This window comes from Heterodontus francisci, chromosome 40 (genome assembly GCF_036365525.1).
Source record: "Heterodontus francisci isolate sHetFra1 chromosome 40, sHetFra1.hap1, whole genome shotgun sequence".
NCBI lineage: Eukaryota > Metazoa > Chordata > Chondrichthyes > Heterodontiformes > Heterodontidae > Heterodontus > Heterodontus francisci.
Window position 1 is genome coordinate 6,908,531 of NC_090410.1, and position 26,442 is coordinate 6,934,972.

General features: G+C 43.0%; 1 protein-coding gene across 1 annotated transcript; it reads right to left on the bottom strand.

Annotated features, from left to right (window-relative positions):
- Nucleotides 1–1,766: 1,766 nt before the first annotated feature.
- Nucleotides 1,767–25,845, bottom strand: LOC137353023 (alpha-soluble NSF attachment protein). The gene is made up of 10 exons (XM_068018932.1): nt 25,696–25,845; nt 16,548–16,627; nt 13,954–14,070; nt 11,786–11,832; nt 10,708–10,785; nt 9,580–9,635; nt 9,125–9,209; nt 7,420–7,524; nt 6,643–6,762; nt 1,767–3,064 (listed from the first exon to the last, which is right to left on the bottom strand). Exons 1-10 carry the CDS (start codon nt 25,791–25,793, stop codon nt 2,963–2,965), a joined length of 888 nt encoding a protein of 295 aa, XP_067875033.1. The 5' UTR covers nt 25,794–25,845; the 3' UTR covers nt 1,767–2,962.
- Between the last annotated feature and the right edge of the window lie 597 nt (nt 25,846–26,442).

Below are 26,442 nucleotides of genomic sequence, written 5' to 3' on the forward strand. Positions count from 1 at the left end.
ATTTCGAAGAGGACATCACTAAAAATGATCACATTGCTGATTGTGGGAGCCTAGAGTGTGCAATTAGCTACTGCATCTCCTACATTACAACAGTAACTACACTTCAAAAAGTACTTCATTAGCTGTAAAGCAGTTTGGGGTGTCCTGAAGTCGTAAAAGGCAATATAAATATAAGTCTTTGTATGGGCCTTTACCCATTTATTTGGGTTGCAGTCTGTAAAATTGTTCATTTTTATATTTAAAACCTAACTGTCCCAGGAAGGGTAGTTCCCAAAAATATAAGAACGTGCACAAACTGAAGTATTTAAAATAAAAAGAAATCCTCTTTGGGGAGCATTCCCCCTTCACCCGATCACAATAGGAAATAAACTTCTAGCCTGCAGTACTTTTTAAATTTACTTCTGCTAATTCTGCTTAAAGGTTTTCTTTTAAAAGCAACATTGTGTATACCCCCATCTCAAATTATCACAATCCTGTATCCCGCTGCACTGTCATAACTTTTCTTCTGTCACAAGACTTGTATTGAAGGCGGTTTTTTGATGGGCAGGGCAAGAGTTACTCTAACATTCGCATAGCTATGATTCAGTCAGTTTGCGAGATGTTCCACATTCCTACTGCCAGTGATAAGTGGTTGCAAGGGGATTGATCCTTTGAAAAGGTATCAAAAATTACCACTACTCTTACCCCTTCCCCAAGAGGGCAGACAAACACTATGCTTTCACTGGGCCCATAGATGTTTTATTCCCCTCATGAGGAGGTACGTTTGTGATACAGCACGACAGACAACCTGTGCCGCCAACTGAGCGGAGAACTGAAACGTTGAGATGTCAGGTGTCAAAGTTCCAGTTTATGCACTACAGCACAGAGTCTAATCAACTTCCAGAAGTCTGTAGTCATACTAGTCTTAATAAAACTTTGAAAAAGCTCCCCCTATGCTTCAGGCCCCACTCTAGTGACTGGAGCACAAGTGTGGCTGGCACTGCCAGTGTAATACTGAAGGAGTGCTGCCCTGTCAGAGGCACCATCTTTTGGATGAAAGGTTGAACTGAGACCCTCAAAGATCACTCAATAAGGTTAATCATCACGCTGTTTGTGGGATCTTGCTGTGTGCAAATTGGCTGTCACGCTTCCTACATTACAACAGCAACTATACTGTAAAAGGACTTCACCAGCTGCAAAGTGCTTAAGGAAATCCTGAGGATATGAAGAGATACTATATAAACACAACTTCTAATCATTTCATGAAACACAAGTACCAAACTTTAATTATAGCAGAAACACAAGAATAGAAGGGAGTGTTTAAAAACAGTAGGGTTCTGTACCTGTTCTTGCTGAGGAATGGATTCCACAAGCATCAGCCACTCCCCCACAGATGGGCATCACCCAAGTGGTCATCCTGAAGACCTGGGCATATGCATAGGTCACCACGTGATTCTAGTTTCACCCAACACCCACATTTGCCAACAGTCCTTGCAGAGTGTGCAGGAGAAACCCCAACTCATTTTCCATAACCCCACCCCTCAAGTCCAGAGCCCACCTTAGCACAAGATCCTGAACTTAAGTGCTATTGGGTAAGAATTCATGTGTTCGCATGGGAGTCAAACGTTATGGGGACAGACAAGTTGGAATTGAGGCCACATTCAGATGAGCCATGATCTTATCAAATGGCAGGGCAGATTCAAGGGGCTAAATGGCCTAAGCCTGCTCCTAATTCATATGTTTGCAATTAACTGAACACACTAGCAAAAATACAAAAGAGGCGAGAGTTTGGTGTAACTTCATTTATTCAGATTTAAAAATTAGATGAGATTATGCATTTATACAATGGTTGCAAGAAGCTAAATGTCTAACCCACACGCGCGCACACACTTCCCCGTGCAAGACAGGCTTTGTCCCACCAGATTTCCTGCACGCAGTAAATCTACATTTCCGAGAGCTGGTTCGCTTAGACCCCAGACCTCTGTGTAATGTGATGCTATGTCGACACTGGCCTGCGACAAGTGCTTCCCTAAATATACCCAAAAGCAAATAAATACTCGCAAGATTTTCAACAGTATGTGCTGAGCAGCATACAAGAATATTCCGGTTAAAACATGTATACAACTTAATTAATCGCTGGTACAGCATTCCCCCCACAGTGTGCTCAAAATCCCTCCTTGACACAACTATTAGCTTACTTTCTGGACTAACCAATCCCAGTAGGCACCACAACCAAGGCTGAGCCTGTTCTCAGTCAGCACTTATTTTCAGAAAAGGGACTGGAGGACAGCAATCAGCTAACCCACTAGCAAAATGCACGCCGATAAACTGCGCAAAGCAAATATGGCAATCACTGGGCAGTTTTTCCTCTCTCTCTCTCTAGTTTCAGGTTACATCTTGGGTAATCTTAAATAGCTACAAGTTTTATTACACATTAAGTTAATGCCATGAATTTAACAGGAAAATTGCATTTTTCTTTTACACAAAGGATAGAGAAAAATGTGGGGTGGGGTAAATCTACAGTTTATAAAAGATCGTTTAAAAAAAAAATACAGCTCATGCCAGTCTAATCCGCAAGCAAGAATATTTTCTTCCTAAATAAATGCAAAAAATTGTTCAAACACTTCCAATTCTGGAATGTTCCTTCACTTTTGATTTGCAGTGTATTTTTAAATCAAGAACCATCTTTCTTCAATATTAATATAAAAACAAGAAATGCTGGAACCACTCAGCAGGTCTGGCAGCATTTGTGAAAAGAGAAGCAGAGTTAATGTTTCGGGTCAGTGACCCTTCTTTGGAAGGGTCTCTTTTCACAGATGCTGCCAGACCTGCTGAGTGGTTCCAGCATTTCTTGTTTTTATTTCAGATTTCCAGCATCCGCAGTATTTTGCTTTTACCATCTTTCTTCACCCTGCCCTCCCCCCTTCACTTGTTGGATTTTCATCATTGAGAAATTTTTCTTTAACATATAAACAGCTGCTCCTTAACGCAAGTCACTCTCTTCTCCCTGGATAGACTTCTTGATACGTAGAAGCATTGTAGTCAACCACTGGTCCAACCGAGAGATGGAATCATACTCCTTCACCTGCAAAGGGAATAAACAGTCAGCTTGAAGGTTTTTCCTCAGTGAATATTGATAAATTCAGAGTCAGAAAGCCATGGGCTCAAGGTCCCACTTGAGCACAAAAATCTAGACGGACAGTCCCAGCTGCAGTACTGAGGGAGTGCTGTATTGTTGGAGGCACAGGCGTTCGAATGAGATGTTAAACCCATCTGCCCCCTGAGGTGGCTGCAAAGGATCGCGTGGCATTTTTTCGAAGCACAGCAGGGAAGTTCTCCCCAGTGTCCTGGCCGATATTTATTCCCCAAATCGACATCACTAAAACAGATTAACCTGCTCATTGCCACACTGCTGTTTGTGGGAGCTTCCTACACTACAAAGTGACCACATATAATAGGCTGTAGAGCATTTGGGACGTCCTGAGGTTGTGAAAAGGCGCTATAAAAATGCAAGTCTTTCATTCAATATTGCATTCACCTACTGTGCTAACAAGCACATAGTTGTGGGGCTGGAGGGATTCTTCAGCTGATAAGGTTTGGAAAGACCTGCAGGAAATTGAATAAGCTGCTGTCCTTGAGTGACCTAAACTCATGCTCAGTATATTTGAGGACACCACCCACGCCGGACAATGCAGAAGGATAACCTTCCAGTTTCCAACACTGTTATACAAGATACTTTGTTAGATAACAGTTATGTCAAATGTGTACACCTGAGGCTGCTGTCGTTTTTGATTAATGTTAACAGCCTGAATGTCTTGAGGCAGCTGGTTCTGAGCTTAGTTCCACGTGTATCAATGGTCAGAATCAATGGTTAAAATCTGCTTTAACTTTTTTTTTCAGTTGGAACGTGATCAGTTACTAGGCAATACCATGTCTCGCACTTTGTTCGAGCTCTGTAGATCAGAATTGGATATCACCTAAAGTTTAAATTTAAATTTTGGCACAGGCTCCAATAGAAGAGATTACAATCTCACTGAAAAGATGTTAAATATTAGATGCATCCTTGGCTTTGTATGGGAAGGAAGATAGCATCTTGCACTTCAGACCTCACAAAGAAATGCATATTATTTTTGCACTGCAGTCAAGACAAACTCTACTTTCCAAATAGCGCCAATGGAAACGTTTACATCCAGAGAGAAAAGGCAAGGCGAGTGTGACTGCACCGGACATCAAGGCAACATTTGACAGATTGCGGCATCAAGGAGCCCTAGCAAAACTGGAGTCAATGGGAATCGGGGAAAACTCTCCGCTGGGTGGAGTCATACCTAGCGTAAAGGAAGGTGGTTGTGGTTGATGGAGGTCAATCATCTCAGCAGGAGTTCCTCAGGGTAGTGTCCTAGGCCCAACCATTTTCAGCTGCTTCATTAGTGACCTTCCTTTAATCATGAGGTCAGAAGTGGGGATGTTCTCTGATATTGTACAATGTTCAGCACCATTCGCGACTCCTCAGATACTGAAGCAGTCCGTGTAGAAATGCAGCAAGACCTGGACAACATCCAGGCTTGGGCTGATAAGTGGCAAGTAACATTGGCACCACACAAGTGCCAGGCAATGACCATCTCCAACAAGAGAGAATCTAACCATCTCCCCTTGATATTCAATGCCATTACCATCGCTGAATCCGCCACTATCAACATCCTGGGGGTTACCATTGACCAGAAGCTGAACTGGAGTAGCCATATAAATACTGTGGCTGCAAGAGCAGATCAGCAGCTAGGAATCCTGCAGCAAGTAACTCACCTTCTGACTCCCCAAAGCCTGCCCACCATCTACAAAGCACAAGTCAGGAGTGTGATGGAATACTCTCCACTTGCCTGGATGGGTGCAGCTCCAACAACACTCAAGAAGCTCGACACCATCCAGGACAAAGCAGCCCGCTTGATTGGCACCCCATTCACAAACATTCACTCTTGTCACCGAAGAACAGTGGCAGCAGTGTGTACCATCTACAAGATGCACTGCAGCAAGGCACCAAGGCTCCTTAAACAGCACCTTCCAAACCCACGACCTCTACCAACTAGAAGGACAAGAGCAGCAGATGCATGGGAACATCACCACCTGCAAGTTCCCCTCCAAGTCACACACCATCCTGACTTGGAACTATAATCGCCGTTCCTTCACTGTCGCTGGGTCAAAATCCTGGAACTCCCTTCCTAACAGCACTGTGGGTGATCTACCCCACATGGACTACAGCGATTCAAGGCAGCACCTTCTCAAGGGCAATTACGGATGGGCAATAAATGCTGGCCTTGCCAGCGAAGCTCACATCCCATGAATTAATTTAAAAAATCCTAGATCCCATGACACTATTTGAAGTGCATGGAGCTCAGCAGGTACACATTCTGTTTCAACATCCCTGACAACTTCCTCTATACTGAAGCATCAACGTATATGATGTGGGACTCGAACCCACAACATTCAGACTCGAGTGCCATCGCTGAACCAAGCCTACACTTAGTGGATTCATTTCACACTATTTAAACACTATTCTGAATCTGAGCCTTGACAACAAATGCTGGCTATTCCTTCAAGGTAGGCATCATAAGTGAGCCCAATCAGTCCCCACCTAATAGATACAGGTCTACTGGGTAGTCACTAGCTAGCAATCAGGAGCAGGGCCGCTGGCTGACTTTATCAACTCCCGAGTTCAGAAATGCTGGGGCCAATTAGAACATCCTTGAAACATTATCTGTGGAGAGTTCAGAGAGATCAGCTATCGCAGCACAGAGCAAAGGTCAAATCTAGGACCTAAGCTATTGCCTTAAACTGGGGAGTTTCACTTCCATTTTAGCAGTAGACATTTCCTGGCCAGTGCAAACTGTCAGAGCTGCAATGCACAGCAGATTGGAAAACTTGCATTTACATAGCGCCTTTAACGTAAACATTCCAAGGTGTTCCATGAGGGCGTTAACAAAACGTGACACACAGCCACATAAGGAGATATTAGGACAGGTGACCAAAAGCTTGGTAGGAGACAATGTTGAAGCGATGAAAATCAGGGATGGTCAAGAATCTAGAATTAGAGGAGAGCAGGTATCTTGGAGGGCTGCAGGAGGTTACAGCAACAGGGAGAGCGGAGACCATGGAAAGATTTGAAAATGAGGGGGAGAACTTTAAAATTCGAGGCATTGCTGGACTGGGAGCCAACACAGGTCAGCAAGCCCAGGGGAGTGATGGGTGAACAGGACTTGGTGCGAGTTAGGATACTGATGTGTTGAGAGACTCTTCAATCTTAATTGTACAACTTGCGAATAGGATCAGAGAGCAGGGTTTGGCCTGGAATGGAAGTCTGTCATTCTACTGCATTACAGCAGCTATAGAGCAACCCAGACTTGTCAGGAAGGCAGTCAGCCGGACTGGGAGATTATGGTGCTTAGGGATGATGATTAAACATTTTTTTCTTCCTCAAACAAAAAAAAATGAACTGAACAAGTACAGGGAAAAATAAAATACTCCATCTCAGTATGACTGGAGCCTCATTTTATTCAAGCAGCAGGCACAATCTTTCACCAAAATCAAAACTGCACATGCATTAACCAATGTTGCACTTGCTGTTAAGTTACTATTAAATTTGGACGCTTGCTCAAAATCTCTAACACTTACTGCATCAGTGTAACCATCAACATTCTGCTCTTCAAAAGCATCCAGAAGCTTCTTGACCAGTTTGCACTCCCTGGAATCCGAGAAGGCCGGGAACATTTCCTCGTATTTAGTCACTGCCAACTGCGGAATGATTAAAATGCAGAGTGAGACTGTTGGATGAAGGTTATTCTGATTTACAACAAAAAAAAAACATCTAGAATGTAGCAGCAAACAGATTTTTAAAAAAAACAGAAGAGGTGAGAGTGGGTATTCCATAGATCCACCAGTCCACAACCTGGGCTTTTCCCAGCTTCACATCTTGCCAAGCAGAAAATGAATCTGATCAACAAAATCTGCCCCGTTGTTGAGCTCGCACATGGACTGTACCTCCTCAGTCTCAAAAGACTTGGACGGTGCATGTTGATACGAGACATCGCCTGGGATTTCCACAGGAAATTCTCAATCTCTAGCCGTTAACTGCAGTTTATGCCATTTTCCCCCAAGTTTTCAACTAATCTGCCAAATGAATAGCTGGAGATCATGAGTACCAGCCCCATGCTTTTTGAAAACCACACTGCTCTAAAATCCTCTCCTTGCCCAAGAGTAAGCAGCACAGGATATATAAAAACTCTCACACGGTCTTAGTCTCCAACCTCACTCCAATCACACAAGGGCCGCATTTGCCACTCACCACCTTTAAATCACCTCCAAAAACATTCCCTTTAAGTCACATCATTTCTAAATCACCTAGAGGCAAAATATCATCCCCCATTGACTTGTTTTCTGGCGCCAACCTACCTTAGCGTTTAACATGTCGACACAGAAGTGGCAGAGAGCAGCTTTGAAGAAGTATTCTTTAGCACTGTACTTCAGTAGCGGGCTATCCATGGCTGTAGTGCCTACCTGTGGTGTACAAGAGCATAAATTCACTGCAAAAATCAAGTGTCAAATATGATAAATGGAGAAAAATAAAGGGGCAGGGTGGAAAGGAAAATAGTGAGAAGGAGACAAACTTTTCCCATATCAATAAAAACTGAATGCAACAGGTTTAAGGTGATGGGCAGAATATTGGCTCTTCAACCAGAGTGGTGAGAATGTAGAATTCACTACCACAAGGAATAGATGAAGTAAATAGTATAGATGCATTTAGGGGAAGCTAGATAAACACGAGGGAGAAAAGGATACTTTAATGGGGTGAAATGAAGGAGGGCAAAAAGAGGTTCATAGGGAGCATAAATACTGGCATGAGCTTCTTGGTCGAATTGTCTGTTTCTGTGCTGCAAATACCATGTGGTTACGTTACAGGTCACTGACGTCCAGAGATATCAGCAAACTGGGGACTACGCAGCCCTGACAGGATTAGCAGTGCCATGGGAAGAAAAACAGCCCCAGCCACACACTCTCCCCCCACCCCCCACCAACTTCCACCAGACCCCATCCCACTGTGCAATGTTTAAAAGCCTTTACTTCACTCTCACTGACATTGGAGTCAAGTGCATGCCAGCACATTCAAAAAGCATATTGGACAAAGGCTGGCTGACTCAAATTAAAATCACAAATACATTGGAAACTAGAAGACAGATTTTAAAAAAAAAAGGCAACAATGCTATAACTGCCCAGTTCTGCAACTTGCAGTGCAGAACGTTACAGAGTCAGAGCCTGAAACCTGATGGATTTTTAGGTATTTGGTCCTTCCCCACACCAGTTTCTCTAACTCATGTTTGTCTGCCATTCCCCAAGGTGCTTGCAGTTCTCTGGCAGCTCAACCAAGCATCCAGTGCAAGCCTCAACAGTGAGTGCTGCCCTTACCCATCAGTCACACAGATAGTCTTCCCAGCAAGGAAGATTAGGAATAGGAATCTTGGCTGATTTCTAACCACTCCCACTTGCTGAGGCTAACAGGGGCTAAAAGGGTTAAAGGACAGGTTGCATAGAGTAGTCATGTATTCCCTCCAGTATAGAAGATGAAGGAATGAACTAACTGAGGTGTTTAAGAACTGACAGGGTAGAGATGGAGACAAACTATTTCCTTTGGTGGGGGGAACAAGGGGGCATAAAGTTACAGCAAAACATTCAGGGGTGATGTCAGGAAGCACTTAGTCACACAAAGGCTAGTGAAAATCTGCAACTCTCCCCCCTAAAAAGATGTTGAAGCTAGGCGGGGAGTGAGGGGACAGGGGGGTGGCAAGGAAAAATCTCAAACCAGAGACTGATAGATCTTTATTAAGTAAGGGGGATTAAGGGATGGGTAAATGGAATTAAGATACAGACCAGCCATGATCTAATTGAATAGGGGAACAGGGTCAAGGCTACTCTTGTTCCTACCAGGAGCATCTCAACCTCTGCCTCAATATCAGCTAACAGGGGAATCCAACTTGCAGCTCTATAGGATGCCATGCAAAGCATTTACCCAACTAATCAGGGGAGCTCAGACTGAAATAAAAATTGGATGGCGCTGCTTTCCCAGATTAAGCTGGTGGGAGACAAACGTTCACTCACTCACCTGTTCATATATTTCTACGGCTTTGGGATATTGTTCCAGCTGTGCAGCATACGTAGCAACTTTCAGCAAGCACTTATTCGCAGAACTGCAGAGCACAAAACATAATCAGGCTAGATATATACACAACTATTCCACATGACTTCTGTATCAATATGAGGATAGCAAGAGCCAAATTATAGACTGTTAAAAACTCATGCATGCACGCATTGTTATAATTTTTGGTCACTCTCTTTAGGTCAACGTTGAACACTGAAAACATCTGATGTACAAATTCCTACCCCAGTAAGGGGAGTGGGGAAGGAGATATCAACATCAAACAAGACTTTTCACAACTCTGTCCTATTAGCAAGATGCTTCATTATTATAAATGTGGCAACTGGACACGACCTGGATAACGCTGGTGAAAGAGAGCACGGTAATACCGAAAACTCAGTAGTATTAAAAGCATTGCTAACCTGTTGGACTCTTCACCTTTGTAGTAATCGGCTGCCTGCTCATAATGAGCAATTGCCTGAAAAGGAAAAATAGTCAAGCTGTAACGAAGTTTCAGTGAAAAGCAGAGTATTTGCCAAGTGAGAATAAATATGAACCTTTGAAAGTCACGAGGGAGGAGTCTCATTTCACAGGCAGAACTAGGACAGTATAAAATTCTGCCATTAAACAACTCATTTTTGAAACTAATTTAGCAGTAGCACAGCCCATTTCTTATTTTTCAATGATATGGAGGCTAAATATAAAACAAACAAATCAGATTTTGGGCGAGGGCAGGAATGGACTTTTCTACAAAGCCCACTGAAACTCATCTTCAATTCCACATGGGTGATGTAGTGGTGAGTAATTAGTTTTTAAACCCCTTCAAGTCCATAACCTCACCAGCCACCCCCTCCCCACTCATCCGTACAACCTCCTCCAGCCCTAGAACCCTCCAAGATATCGGCGCTCCTCCAATTCTGGCCTCTTGAGCATCTCCAATTTTTTTTTTTTTTAATAAATCGCTCCACCATTGGCAGCTGTGCCTTCAGCTCTAAGCTCTGGAATTCCCTCCCTCAACTTCTCCATCTTTAAGATGCTCTTTAAAACTTAAGTAGTTGACTGAGTATTTGGTCACCTGTCTTGACATCTCCCTCTGTGGCTCAGTGTCAAATTTTATTGGATAACACTCCTGTGGAGAAAAGCGCCTTGGGATATTTTACCTACATTAAAGGCGCTATATAAATGCAAGCTGTTGTGATGAGCACCTGTGGAAGCATATCCCAGAGTCAAATCCTCCAGGACTTGAGAATAATTCTCTGTTTCCACGAAAAGCACCTCAATATTTTTCATACATTATAGCTCCCAGATAGCAGAGAACTACTACAGATCAGGTATTGACAAAGGGACCTTCCTGATCTGTAAGTCTTAACAACTAGAACTTTGCCCCCACAAGCTGTAAAAACAACAAAAAAAAACACAAGGAATGAGACAGAGATAACTTCTAGTTTTACATGGCAACTCAGTTTAACATTTAAAGAGCCAGCACAAATATTCAATAGAATATTCAGCCCAAATTCAACAGGAGACCTCACGACAGCTCAGATACCTACTTTCTCAATGTCCACCATCTCACTCTCGTAAATCTCGGCTATTGATATGTGATGCTTTGCTGCGATTGTAAACCGGCCCTGAATACAAATACAAATTTGCGTCACAAACTTGCACTTAAGAAAACGGATCATACTAACAAAGGATGAGATGCAAAAGTCGGCCGTGGAACAGCAGCAGGAACATAACCAAGCAAAAACATTTTGAACATCACACCACATTCTTGCTGAACCTGCTTGTGTAACTAAAAGCTGCTTTAATATGATGCGAAACCAGCATGAATAGTCCTGGTTGCCACCGCAAAGTAAAGGCAACAGGAATTACTCATTTTGACAGACAAAGACGTAGAAAAACATGCCTTCATATCAAATCCTAGTGAATCTCAGGAGGAGTTCTTTTGGATTGCAGCAAGACCTGTCTGTCGGACAGTTCTCAATGGAGTAGCTAAAAATCAACTAATCTTAAAGCAAATGGCTTGTACCAGCTACCCCACAAATAAGTACATTCCACATCATACATTCACAGTCAGGGTATAGTATAGTGCTTTGTTGCATCAGTGCGTAATCCCATCCAACAAACAGCAAGGTCCCACAACCAGAAAATGACCAGTTGATCTGTTGCTGACTAAAGGAGGAACGTTGGCCAGGACATTGCACAATTCAATGGGGATCCTTTCTATCTCCCCTGAACATAGAAACAAACATTTATATAAATAAATAAAACATGCAGACCAGGCCTTGGTTATAACATTTCACCCAAATGACCTCAAACAAAACATACGAACTAGGAGCAGGAGTAGGCTATTCGACCCCTCGAGCCTGCTCCGCCATTCTACAAGACCATGGCTGATCTGTTTGTGGACACAACTCCACTTTCCTGCCGATCTCAGATACCCTTTGACTCCCTTGTTTGTCAAGAATATTAATAATTTACAATGCAGAACTCATTCAATAAATGTACTGGAGGCTCAGCCTAGCTTGTGGCCAAGTCTCTGGAGTGGGGCTTGAACCCTCAACCTTTTCATCGGAAGGCAATGCAGATGACTTAACACATTCCAAATATTTGAAATCAGTGTCTTACCATATCTGTGTAAATCTCTATAGCCCTGTTCAAACAATTAATGGCCTCTGGAAAAAAAAAAGAACCCGAACATTAACATTTAAAACATTTTAGGTTCAGTCAAATTTAAAATTATTACAGTAAAAGCAAAATACTACAGATGCTGGAAATCTGAAATACAAACAAGAAATGCTGGAAATACTCAGCAGGTCTGGCAGCATCTGTGGAGAGAGAAGCAGAGTCAACCTTTCAGGCCACTGACCTGAAATGTTAACTCTGCTTCTCTCTCCACAGATGCTGCCAGACCTGAGTATTTCCAGCGTTTCTTGTTTTTATTAAAAATATTACATTCTTCTCTCTCTCTCTCTCTCCTCCTTTTAAATGATTGTACCCTGCTATAATTGTTACCACCTCAGTACAAGTGAGGACAGGCAGAAAATATGCACTAGACATTCATAATGGGCTACTAGGAAGGAATCGCCTGCTTGGCAGCCTTAGTTAATAAGGTCATGCAATACTTTGTGGATAAGCCTGCCATGTCCTTCTCTTCCCACCTCCTCCAACATAAACTGAACAGACAGAGAGAGACACAATCAGAAAGAGCAATGATTTAAAAGAACACTGCTTGTCCTTTGTAATTCAGCAACAAGTGCAAATTTTTCTAGAACAAAGAACCCAGATTGAGTGTTTATTTGGGGCATGTCAGCTAAATTGCCAATGTTCCTTTCTTCTGCAGATTTTTCCTCACAATAAAGAGGTTAGTGTCAAATGCACCAAAAGCACATTCTTAAGTACACCTTTTGCTGTACAGGCTGCAGGACACTGTGCTGGGACACATGTTAAGTTCAAGCAGTGTTGTTGTTATTCTATTTTGATAAGTACAGTGATGTGCAATGTTCCCCTATAATCACACCTGAATGAAAAACAGCATAAAATCAGGCCCAAAATTGGTTAATCTCTCCTCAAACCCAAGGGCTAGCCATCATTTAATCACCATGTTACCAAGGACATTTCAGAGCAGTACATAGCACAGAACACAGAAACAGGCCATTCAGTCTAACTGATCTATGCCCCGTGCTCGTGACTCCTCCCACCCCTTTTTCATCTCATCTATCAGCATATCATAGGCACAGAAGTAGACCATTTAGCCCCTCAAGCCTGTTCCGCCATTCACTGAGATCATGGCTGATCTGTGCCCCATATCGCTTAACAAAAAAAAATATCTCAGATTTAACATTAATTGACAGAGCATCAATTGCCATTTTTCCAAACTTCTGTCAACCTTTGTGTGAATAGGTGTTTCCCATGTTCATTCCTGAATTGTCTGGCTCTAATATTAGACTATGCCCCTTTAGTCTTCGACTCTGCAACCAGCAGAAATAGTTTCTCTATCTACCCTATCTGCTCCACTTAGCTTCTTGAAAATCTTGAAGATCAACCCTGATTGTTGGTTTATCAGGATAACTGAATTTCTGCCCTGCAATAGGCAGAATGATCATTGTTGAGTCTTGGTAAAAATCAGGGGCTTCTGTGCTTTTTTGCATGCTGACAGAGGAGAGACTGAGCTGTTCTGTCATTGTTCTGATTACACAGCTCCCAGGCTTAGCTACTTCTCCAGCCTGCTAGCCTTGGCTGCTGCACCAATGGGTAAACAGATGAAAATAATGTTTTTAAACCAGGCCTCAGTCTGTCTGTGTGCCAGTAGACTAGTCAGGTCCTAGTTGGTTGGCTCCTGTACAAGAAGTCAGCTGCAGCTGGTTAGGTGGGATGATTGATTAACCACCATAAATCTGTTTCCACTGATGTTCTGAAGTAACAGCTTCTAAAATTGTAGAATTACTGTATTCTTGCAAAACACAAATACAAGAGTCAGGTCTGTAAATTGGTCATTCATCATTGTTCTGATGAAAGGTCACAGACCCGAAATGTTAACTCTGCTCATCTCTCCAGAGATGCTGCCTGACCGACTGAGTATTTCCAACACTTTGTTTTTATTAATTATAAACTGCACACTACATTTCAGAAAATTTAGGGAATATAGTGCTGTTGAAATAGAGGCTAAAATAAGAGAGTGACTTAAAATGGCAATTAAGTGATTTGAGTATTTAGAATTAAATTTAGCTTGAATTTAACTACATTCCCTCATTCTGCAAACATATTAATTTGTAATTTAAGGCCAAGAGAGTTACCTTGGGGATCAGCTTTCTTGAAGGCATTTCCTGCATCCACAAAGTTTGTAGCTGCATCATGTTTACTCTGCAAGTGTAGGTGGAGTTTAGCAGCCTCGCAGAAGGCATTGCCTGCAGCTAAAGAAAAAGGTACAAACATTAGGAGTGGGTAATATCAGCATACGTTGTCTGTGGAAAATAGCAAATACAGTGAACGCACAAAGTGTTCTGTGCTCAAAGAGCATAAATGGGATTGCAAACTATCTTTGGTAAATATAAGACAGATAATATGAATTTGTCCTTTATGTATATTTACATGAGCCAAGTCCAGAGTTAATCAGGCAATTTCTTTTTGCACCTCCTAAAATTCTCAGATCAATGTGATGCCGTCAACTCCTGGCACCCAGGTTTTATGCTTTATCTGCATACTCCATGGATCCACTTTGCAGGAGTGCATCAGCAGAATTCAAATCTAAACAGAGTACAGGAACACATGTTTTGGCATTTGCTTTCCCCATTGTAAATTGGAGCCCCTGTCGCTGATTATAGTGTGACCCTGGTAAAAGCCCAGGAGCAGGTTGCTCTTACCTGCCCTTTCCATTGGGGAATGATTGATGAGATATTAATTGAACTGACCAAGCAACTTTATGTTCAATCAAAATGGCAGTAACCTACATAGGCGAGGGTGCTTTCCTTTTTTTAAAAAAAAAAAGTGGTAACATGCCAATGACTATCAGAGATTATTCCCCATTCGGAATAGAGCAGAGGAGAACAGCTGTTCCCAAATCCTGGCTGCCTGTTCTATGTAGTGTCCAACACATAACCCTGCCATTCTAGCCCCCGAGGCTCGGGAAAGACAGGAGCTGCCTGCACCTATATTTATTTCCTGGTCTGTGCTTTCTCTGAATCGGTGGAACCCAGATGCTTTCGAAAAGGCTTAGGAATGTCGCCTGATAAATCCTCAGTCAGAACCAACAAGATGTGTTGGGGGCTCCTTGTGGGTAGACTCATGGGTCTGAGCTTGGCAACGTCACCGCTTACAGATCCAAGATGTGAAAGATCGCTGGAGAAGGCCACATGAACTTCATGCCTCTTTAGAGTACTAATCCACACTTAGGTGATCAAACCCCAATGTGCAGTGTCTGCCAACTCACTGGTTGCAAGCCCAGGTTAATGCACATTTCAACCAATTTTACAGTTTTCCCTGACGTTAAAAAGTTGGAAAGCTCAAATACACTGCCATGTAACTTCAATAAATTATATTTGTACTTCTTCCAGCAGGTCCCCTGCTCCTGGTACAGGTGGTCTGTGCTCTCCGATTAATATTCATGACTGCAATCAAACCCACAAGTAAAAGGCTGGACAACTTTAATTGAATTTGAGTTTTCTGATGAAGGGAAAGCAATGGATGTTGTCTGTATGGACTTTAAGAAAACATTTGACAAAGTACCACATAAAAGGCCAGTGAACAAAACTGAGGCTCACTGAATAGGAGGGTTAGTGTCAGCATGGATTAGAAATCGTCTTAAGGACAGAAAGCAGCGAGTTGTGGTAAAGCCTTGTTCAGACTGGAGGATGGGAGAGAGTGTTGCCCAAGATTCAGTGCGAGGACCACCGCTTTTGTGATTTATATAAATGACTAGGATACTGGATTATAGTTCAAAATTTCAACATTTGCCAATACCATCAAACCTGGAGGTGTGGCAAACAGTGAGGACAATACCAAACAACTGCAAAAGAGCAGACAAGCTAGCAGGTTGGGCAGACAAGTGGCAGATGGAATTTAATACAGAGAAGTGTGAGGTGATGCATTTTGGCAGAAGGGATAGGGAGAGGCAATATATACTTAATGGCACAGTTCTAAACAGTGTACAAGGAGAGAGCGGCCTGAGGGTCCATGTGCATTGATCTTTGAATGTGACATGACATACTGAGTAGTTAGCAAAGCACATGGGACCTTGGGCTTCATTAATAGAGGTATTAAGTACAACAGCAGAGAAGTTATGCTGAACCTTTATAAAGCTCTGGTTAGGCCACTACTCGAGTATTGTAGAAAGGATGACAGTGTCCTCGAGACAGTGCAGAACAGATTTACCAGAATAGTTAGGTTGGAGAAGTGTTCTCCCTGGAGCAGAGAAGATTGAGGGGAGATTTAATAGAGGTGCATAAGATTAAGATGGGTTTAGATAAGGTAGACAAAGAAAACCTGCTCATTAGCTGATGGTACTAAGGACTTGGGGACACAGATTTAAGGCTTTGGGCAAGAGATGCAGGGGAACATGAGGAAGCACTTTTTTTACACAGTGAGTGGCAATGATCTGAACTCGCTGCCTACGAGACGGTGGAAACGGGAAAGTTGAATGATTTCAAAAGAAAATTGGATGGGTGCTTGAGATAAATAAACCTGCAGAGCTATGGGGATAAAGCGGGGGTGTGGGACTGATTGGATTTCTCTAGAGAGCCAAAAGTAGACTCAATGGGCCGGATGGCCTCCCTCTATGATGACTATGACTAAGTGTAATTTGAAAATAGGTCAGCAAACATCACTGTCTAGAACATGCTCACTAGAGCAGACACAACACAGTCCAAGTGTGGCGCTTGGGATTTATACTTACCACTCCAGTTCTTGGCCATCTTAAACATGTTAGCAGCCCTGGCATACATTTCACATGCTTCTTCTAATTTAGACGACCCTCTGAATAGAAAGGAAGAAGGATGTTAAAATCTGGACAAGACCGGGTGCCATGATGGGAAGAAACCTAGGAGTGGTTTCAACACTCTGCTCTTCATTGATGGTTCCACAGCACAAATCCACCCAAACACTAGATTGGCAGCTTCACCATAGGATGGTTAGGGTAAGAGACATGAAAATGTTGCACGAAAGCAGGGGGGTTCCTCTAGCGTTGTCGCTGCAGTAGCAACCGCACCACTAAGGCTCCAGGTTCAAATCCCCCTCCAGAGACTTCAGTGTATAATCTAGACTGACACTCTGAACGTATAGCACTCTCTCAGTATTGGCATGGGCGGTGCCATCTTTCAGATGAGGTCTTAAATTAAGTCTGCCCTCAGGTGGACATAAAAGATTCCATGACACTATTTTGAAGGGCATCAGGGGAGTTCTCCCCAGTGTCTTGGCCAATATTCATCCCTCAACCAATATCACAAACAGATGATCTGGTCATTTACTCATTATGGGACCTTGCAGTGTAGGATGCCAAGTTGCACACAGCAACAGTGAATACACTTCAAAACTGTTTTACTGGCAACGTGCTTTGGGACTTCCCAAGGTCACGATAGGTGCTATATAAATCCAAGTCTTTTCTTCCCCCCTCCACTGAAGTTAGGGTCTCTGGGAACTCATTGGGACAGGGAAAGTTTAAACCTACATCCAACTGCAGTATATATAATTTGGGAGAACACGATTAGAATGGGGTGGCTAAAATTGAAAGTATTTCAATGCCCAAAACTGACTCCCTTTATTCTGCATCTTGAAGATTCAAATACACAAAAAAGCCTCCACATTTCACCCTCACAAACATCTTCCGTCCCTCACTCATGCCTTTTGATAACTCCATATCCTATTTATTTACCAGGTCGCTTCTGCAAACTAATGTATATGGCAATGTTATCTGAAATATCTAAGATAAACTACTGTAATTGTCTCTTCAATGTCACACACAATTCCACATCTCCCAGGCCTATGCTACTCTTTAATCAACTGTTCCAAAACAGCCAACACATCCCTTCCAAGGATTGCCTCCCAAACCCAGAATATAATTTCCCTCCAATTGGCAGCACCTTGATTGTGAAACAGAATGAGGAACTGTGGCCATAAACCCTTGACCATATGACAATCCCCAAGGCTTTCCTCACCATTCCTTGCAGTAAAAGACAATCATGTTCAAGTTGCTTAACCCACTCCACTCAGGGGAAGCCGAGTGATCTAAAGGTGCTTCCTAATTAACTAATGTGCCTGGTAGAAAGAATCTGAATTGAGAATTGCACAATGAAAACAATTCTGGCACAGTGGGCTCCTTATGAGGAGTTCTGAGCAAGCACAGCCCGAGGCAGTACATCTGTATCAGTTCTTTGTCCACTAGAAATTAAAGCAGTTTGCTTAAATAAGAATCAGTCTCATTGGGAGTGAAGTCATCACAGCGCACACTACAAATACGATGTTTGCATTTCTAAGTGGTCTAAAGAATCTACTCCTTCCTCCCCATCAAAACAAAAGCCCTTTTATTTCTTCAGCCACATATAACTGGTGCTAAAAGCATCTGACATGAGAACAGTGAATTTAATTGCCCTATCAGAAGCACTGGAGAGTTCTTGCACACCTTGAGGACCAACTCAGATTCTACACTACATTCCAGAGATACTTTCTACCGGAAATAGATTAGGATCGAAAATATTATAAATTTTGATGATCAATGCATTCTTTCTTTTGGGCCTCCTTATCTCGAGAGACAATGGATACGCGCCTGGAGGTGGTCAGTGGTTTGTGAAGCAGCGCCTGGAGTGGCTATAAAGGCCAATTCTGGAGTGACAGGCTCTTCCACAGGTGCTGCAGAGAAATTTGTTTGTTGGGGCTGTTGCACAGTTGGCTCTCCCCTTGCGCCTCTGTCTTTTTTCCTGCCAACTACTAAGTCTCTTCGACTCGCCACAATTTAGCCCTGTCTTTATGGCTGCCCGCCAGCTCTGGCGAATGCTGGCAACTGACTCCCACGACTTGTGATCAATGTCACACGATTTCATGTCGCGTTTGCAGACGTCTTTATAGCGGAGACATGGACGGCCAGTGGGTCTGATACCAGTGGCGAGCTCGCTGTACAATGTGTCTTTGGGGATCCTGCCATCTTCCACGCGGCTCACATGGCCAAGCCATCTCAAGCGCCGCTGACTCAGTAGTGTGTATAAGCTGGGGGTGTTGGCCGCTTCAAGGACTTCTGTGTTGGAGATATAGTCCTGCCACCTGATGCCAAGTATTCTCCGAAGGCAGCGAAGATGGAATGAATTGAGACGTCGCTCTTGGCTGGCATACGTTGTCCAGGCCTCGCCGCCGTAGAGCAAGGTACTGAGGACATAGGCCTGATACACTCGGACTTTTGTGTTCCGTGTCAGTGCGCCATTTTCCCACACTCTCTTGGCCAGTCTGGACATAGCAGTGGAAGCCTTACCCATGCGCTTGTTGATTTCTGCATCTAGAGACAGGTTACTGGTGATAGTTGAGCCTAGGTAGGTGAACTCTTGAACCACTTCCAGAGCGTGGTCGCCAATATTGATGGATGGAGCATTTCTGACGTCCTGCCCCATGATGTTACAACCATTATAACTCTCCGCTTCTGAAAAACAAACTGGAACTATAGAAAAGTTACATCACAGAAGGAGGCCATTCAGCCCACCGTGTCTGCGCCAGCTGAAAGAAATACTAGCCGCCCAATTTAATCCCACCTTCCAGCACCTGGTCTGTAGCCTTAGAGGTTACAGCACTTCAGATGCATGTCTAGGTACATTTTAAAAGTTGAGGATTTCTGCCTCCACCACCAATCTGGGCAATGAATTCAAACTACTGAATTTTTAAAAATTCTTTTAATCTCATCCTTTAATTTAAAGCCATGGCATGTAGATTTAGCAGAGTTTTTTTTAAAATTACAAATTGCGAAAAGGAGTATGTCATTAAACCACTGAAATAATTGATCTGAGCACAGTCTATTTCTTGGAGTTGTTATCACAGATTCTAAGGGAGGAATTAAACCAGAGTCAAAAAGGTTGTGGGTTCAAGTCCCACTTCAGCACAAACCCAAGCTGACATTTCAGTGGGTGTAAAAGATGCCATGGCACTATTTTGAAGAACAGTGTAGAGTTCTCCCCGGTGTCCTGGCCAAAATTTATCCCTCAAACAGTATCACCAAAACAGATTATCCGGTCAACTACTGTTTGTGGGAGCTTGCTGTGTGCAAATTGGCTCCTGTGTTTCCTATGTTACAACAGTACTTCATTGCATAGAAAACACTTGGGACATTGAGGTCATGAAAGGCGCTATATAATTGCAAGTCTTTCTTTGTTACCAGACACCAAACAGGTTATCTGAAGTTGAATTCAGCTTTAGGATATTTGCAACATTTGAATTTGCCAAGATACACAAGTATTTTAACGCGTTTCAAATTCAAACCTAGATACAAGACTGACACTGGTTCTACAAGTTACATATATGGAACATGAAAGAATTATGGAAGTTGTATCTTCTGGGCTGAGATTAAATAGTCTTGCAGCTTCCCTACTTCTCAGATCCCTCCGCCACCAAACTATATCAAATGGTCCTTTGAGGCCATTCTAGAAAGATTTGCATATATTTTACTGCTGAACGCCTGGCAGAACATGACAGGGAGCCAGATCCCAGGAGACAATAACAGATCGATCCCATTAAGGTAAACAGCAATTACAGACGGTCTCCAGCAGCAGCAAGCTAGATCCATAACAGATATTATATAAACAAATATTTAACACAGCTTGGCCTTTTGAGTATATTTACCACAATAAAAGCCAATACAGGCTTGTTACTCTGAATTTTCCTTATTTAAAAAAAAAGTAATTTTAAAAAAAATTCTCCCATTCTATTCTGCAAGTTGCAGAGAGTGGGGGCAGGAAATGGGGGTGGGGGCAAAAGCAGAGGTATGTCAAGGGGAACATTTTTTCTTAAAGCTTGTTGAGCTGGTTTATTCGTGGGCAGAAAGAAAAACTCAAGATGCCAGCTATCAACTGGCCTTAAACTATAGGGCAAAGCATACGGTCCACCTGCAGCTGGAACTCACTGCTCTCGAGGTCCCCATCTACTTTAAAAACAACTGAAACCAAGAACATTTTCGGCTGTTCCTGGCATTGGCTCTCTTCTGGCAAGTTAAATGATAAAGTTGTCTGCAAGCTTTTTCTACTTATCTACAGAAGAACGAATGGCAATGAAAGGACTTGCGCTCCAAGTGTGAGCGAGGGATGTCCCAAAGCAGTCAGTCAAACGAAATGCAGCCTCAGTTGTAATGTTCAAAATGCAGCAACCAATTTACACACAGCAAGGTCCCACCAAGGGTGGGGGAATTCCAGAGCCGAGGGTGTAGACAGGAGACGAGAATGCTACCACTGAACAAAGCTGACAAAGAGGACACACCCCAAACCACTTGGACAACACCAACAGCTTGAAGAGTGGAGTTAGCAGAATGCTAGGAGTAGGATGTTTTCGACCTGCATGCTTAGCTATGATGCATATACATTTTTTTTTAAAAACTGCATTGATAGCTAAAAAAAGCCAGCTGCAAATGAGACTTCCTAAGCCAAGGGACTGCCAACCCAGATGAACTAAAGCTTAAAATGGCTGAAACAGCACTACCGACGGAAATAATGCTGCTCTAGCACTTATCAAATGTGATGGTGCCAGTTCTTAACTAAACACCACAGCCTCTGCCGAGCGCTCGTCTGGAAAACAACAGTGTGCTTTGTTAGAAAGCTAAACAGTTCACAGGGGAAGGAGGGACACGTTGCTTCTCCGAGATTCACACAAATCTGGCCTCCTTCATTACATTTGCAATTAGGAAGATTTTTTCAAAAAACAGGCTCTTCAAAATTCCTTGGAAAATTGGTATACAACATGGATTTTGAAATGCCTGCCAACAATGGCATGAATGAAGAGGGGTTGCAAACACGTCCAGAGCAGAGTGTTTGGTGGGGAGGGTGGGGAAGGGAGAGATCACAGATGGATTTAACTTGCCAGATGTCAGGGCTGGCCGCAGGAAGAGTCTGATAAAAAGCAAGTCTTCCCTGTTGTTAGCTTTAGCGATTTTGTTACAACATATTGAGATCGGATAGTTTCTCCCAATCTACCCTATTTCCACAGGTTGGGAGTCTAGAACTGGGGGACAGTCAAAAGAATTACAGCCAGACCTTTCAGGAGTGAGATTACGAAACACTACTTCACACAAAGGGGTCAGAAGTTTTGAAAGTCTTCCACAAATAGCAAACGACAGATCAATTGTTAATTTTAAAACAGATTAACAGAAAGGGATATGGGACAAAGGATTGTATATGGAGTTAGGCCGATCAGTCATGATCTCATTGAATGGCAGAATAGGCTCAAGGGACTAATTGGTCTACTCCAGTTCCTATGATCCTAAGTTTATTTTGGTGCTGCTACTGACTGCCCAGGGCCCACAAGTCAATGAACTGGTGTACGACTATAACTCTAAACTACTCAAAAAACTGCATGATCCACATTTTCTCAGCTACACAACAGTCGCAAATCCAGATTAGAGGAAAGTCAACTTCACATGGTTCTCGGTTAATCTGACAGACTGCTTTTTTTTTTTAAAAAAAGCTCAACAGCAAATTCCCTTCGGGCTTTTAATAAAATATAGCTTGCATTCGAACACAGGTGAGAAGTACTGCATTTTGTGCCATGGGATGCTCAGAGCTTAGGTAACCCTGAGTAGTTAGTGATGCATACAACTTAATTCACTGCCAGCTTTGCATCACTGGATGTGGGCACGAGTTGAGATCAGTACCTGTCACAACAACTTTCGCCAAGTTCAAGCAGTGGTTTAATGGAAGTCATTGTAAAGTTATCTTTAAAGTCACTATGGCTATACATAGGGTCAATTGAAGGTGATATTATAGAATAACTATCCCAAAACAGGACAGCAGGGCGTTACTGCATGTGGTTGCAATACTGAATGATGGGGCAATTGAGAACCACCAGCACATGCATGAGATAGGTGAAGAGCTACAAGATAGGATTCATGTATCAGGACTAGATGGATCCAGTACTGAAATTGCAATCAAATTACAGTCAGTCACAACAAAGATACAAACTGATATACAAGGCTCAACGACACTGTTGAAACTGCAATAAATGGTTAAAATAATCAGATTCAGATAGCATAGAAAAATGTCCCAAAGCACTGCACTGAAAGATAATTAGATAAAAATTAAAATTTCAAGAGCAATTTACATTGTTTTCTGGTCAGCTCACAGGTTCCAGTGACTCTGACCAAGGGGAAGGCAATAACCCTGCAGAATTAGAAGAATGCTTCACGGCAGCACATTCAGCTACATGCAATCTACATGAAACAAAAATACTTCATGGAGATTACAACAGAACAAGTGGTGTCAAGTGGCGACTCTACATATTGTACGTGTTACCATTAGCACATTAACCACATCATTTTGAAGCAATACATTAGCTCACATTAAGTGGACAGGGTTGCAACATGTACAGACATTGCAAACTTAAAAAGGCACAATAAATATGCAGAACAGAATTATACTGCTGCAAAGGGATATTCAACCAATGAAAGACTGCATTTATATAGCACCTCCTTTGACCTCAGGAATGCCCAAAGTGCTTTTCTAGCCAATGAAGAACTTTTGAAGAGCTGTCACTGTTGTAATGTAGGAAATGCAGCAGCCAATTTGCACACAGTAATTTCCCACAAACAGCAACAGGATAACAGCTAGACAATGTGTTTTTCTGATGTCAATTGAGGGATGAATATTGGCCAGGACACCAAGACACCAGGCAGAACACCCTGCTCTTGTTTTATATCCGCCTGAGAGGGGCCTTGGTTTAATGTCTCATCTGAAAGACAGCACCTCAGACAGCGTAGGACTCCCTCAATACTGCATAGTCTCCAACAGGGGATTGAACCCACGACCTTCTGACTCTGGAGAAAATGTGCTACCAAATGAGCCATGGCTGACACTGATGCAATATGCATCGTTCCAGAACAGAACAAAGCAAAGTTGAATTAAGGGTTTAGAAGTTATTTATCTGACAGTTTACATATTGAACTTTTCTTGAGATTTCAGTCATTAAAAAAAAATAATTTAAGCCCAAGAGGTTTTAAAAATAAAATCGCACAATTTATGTAAACCTGCGTGCAATAGCGAGAGGCACCTCAGTGCAGTACTGAGGGAGCACAACACAGTCAAAGGTGTCATCTTTCGGATGAGACATTAAACTAAGTTCCCATCTTCCCCACAGGTGGATGCAAAGGATCTCATGGCAACATCACAAACAGATTATCTTATTATCTCATTACTGTTTTGGGAGCTTGCTGTGCACAAATTGGCTGCTGTATTTTCTACATTACAGTGACTGCACTGGCTGTAAAACACTTTGGGACATCTTGAAGTTGTGGAAATCCAGCTTCTTTTATTAAATGGAACTTGAGCACTGGTGCAGGATGTCATCAGAGCAAAATTGTGCAGTTTGTGCTCATCACCAGGTGCAACCAGCATAAAAATGACAGTCAATAATACTGAATCAATCCTATTAAATTTCATCCCAGTTAAATTACCCAATGCATTGTTTTGGCAATAAAAACAGGGCTTTGCCTATTTAAAGCAACTTAATCTCACACCGATTTTAAGTGTATTATCTTGAAGAAATGAGATAGTGTTTATAAAACTTAATAAAACTGTTCACCAGAACAGCTTAACTTCAGAGTGCAGTGTTCAGCAGATTCATACCAAACTGAGCTCAACCAAATTCATTAAACTGATCAGTGCCAACCTCAGACTGTCACTGCCAAGCTCAAGGAGCACAGCATCTTCCAGAAATTACTTGTCCTGGAACATCCAAGCCCTCATGAATATAATTTCCCCGGAAAGAAGGAACTCGTACTGTATCACATCTTTCAGAATATGCCACAAGCACTTCACGTCCAGTTACTTTTTAAAAAGAACAATCACCAAACTGAGCGAACACAGCCAATATGCACAGAAAGCAAGCAAGTTGGTTATTGAAGAATTAAAGACTCCTTGCTCATCATTGAATAGTACCTTTTACATTCATCTGTGCAGACAGAACCTAGGTTTAACATCTTAGACATGAAACAGTACCTCAACAATGCAATACTGAAGCGTCTGATTACATTACTGGCTCAAAGGCAACAAACACCCAGCAGAAAGGTAGCGATATTGGGGGCTTGGTTTAATAACCAGCTCTTAAAGTGACCACCACCACTCCCCCACCCTCAGGGTTCAGGGATAAAGACAAGAAACGCTGGAAACACTCAGCAGGTCTGGCAGCAGCTGTGGAGAGAGAAGCAGAGTTAATGCTTCAGGTCAGTGACCCTTCTTCAGAACTGGTACAACTTCTGATGAAGGGTCACTGACCTGAAACGTTAACTCTGCTTCTCTCTCCACAGATACTGCCAGACCTGCTGAGTATTTCCAGCGTTTCTTGTTTTTATTTCAGCATTTTCCAGTATTTTGCTTTTATCTCAGGGTCCAGGGGTCCATTAACCAGCTCCTACAGTCACCCCCAGGGTCCATTAACCAGCGCCTACAGTAACCCCCAGGGTCCATTAACCAGCTCTTACACTCACCCCCAGGGTCCATTAACCAGCTCCTACACTCACCCCCAGGGTCCATTAACCAGCTCCTACACTCACCCCCAGGGTCCATTAACCAGCTCCTACACTCACCCCCAGGGTCCATTAACCAGCACCTACACTCACCCCCAGGGTCCATTAACCAGCTCCTACACTCACCCCCAGGGTCCATTAACCAGCACCTACACTCACCTCCAGGGTCCATTAACCAGCTCCTACACTCACCCCCAGGGTCCATTAACCAGCTCCTACACTCACCCCCAGGGTCCATTAACCAGCTCCTACACTCACCCCCAGGGTCCATTAACCAGCTCCTACAGTAACTCTAGGGCCTTGAGGTTTATTAATTTTCTCCCTCCTCCTTCACCACCAGGCCTCTCACCCGAACAGAGTAGCCATGAAGGAGCGAGCCGAGCGGACCTTCTTCTCGGCCTCAGCCACCAGGCCCAGCGCCTCCCGCTCCTTGGCCGAGTTGTCCATGACTGCCGACCTCTGGCTGCTTCGCTCCGACACCTTCCCTACGTCACTTCCGCCTGCTAAAACCCCCCGCCTCTTGGGGGGGGCGGGGCGGTGTGTAGCACGTGATCCGAACCCCGGGGTCGCTAAGCAACCACCACCTCAACAACAACTGCTGTCAACAGACCTGTCAATCAATCAGCAGGTAAAACAGAAAAGAAAACATCACCTGCAAAGCCAGCTTTATCTAAAATAGGCTGTTCGATATCTTACCTCCACATGCATAGAGGCAATGGTAACACAGTGGTTATGTTGCTGGATTAATAATCCAGAGATAAAAACAAGAAATGCTTTTTGTTTCAGATTTCCAGCATTCGCAGTATTTTGTTTTTAATAATCCAGAGGCCTGGACTAATGATATAGGAAATTTAAATTCAAATCATTCAATAAATCTGGAATTAAAAGGTGGTATCAGTAACGGTGACCATGAAACTACCAGATTGTCAGGAAAATTCATCTCGTTCACTAATGTCCTTTAGGGAAGGAAACCTGCTGTTCTTAACTGGTCTTGCTCATTTGCGACTGCAGACTCACAGCAATGGGATTGACTCTTAATTACCCTCTGAAATGGCCTGGCAAGCCATTCAGTTAAGGGCAATTGGGGATGGGCTAT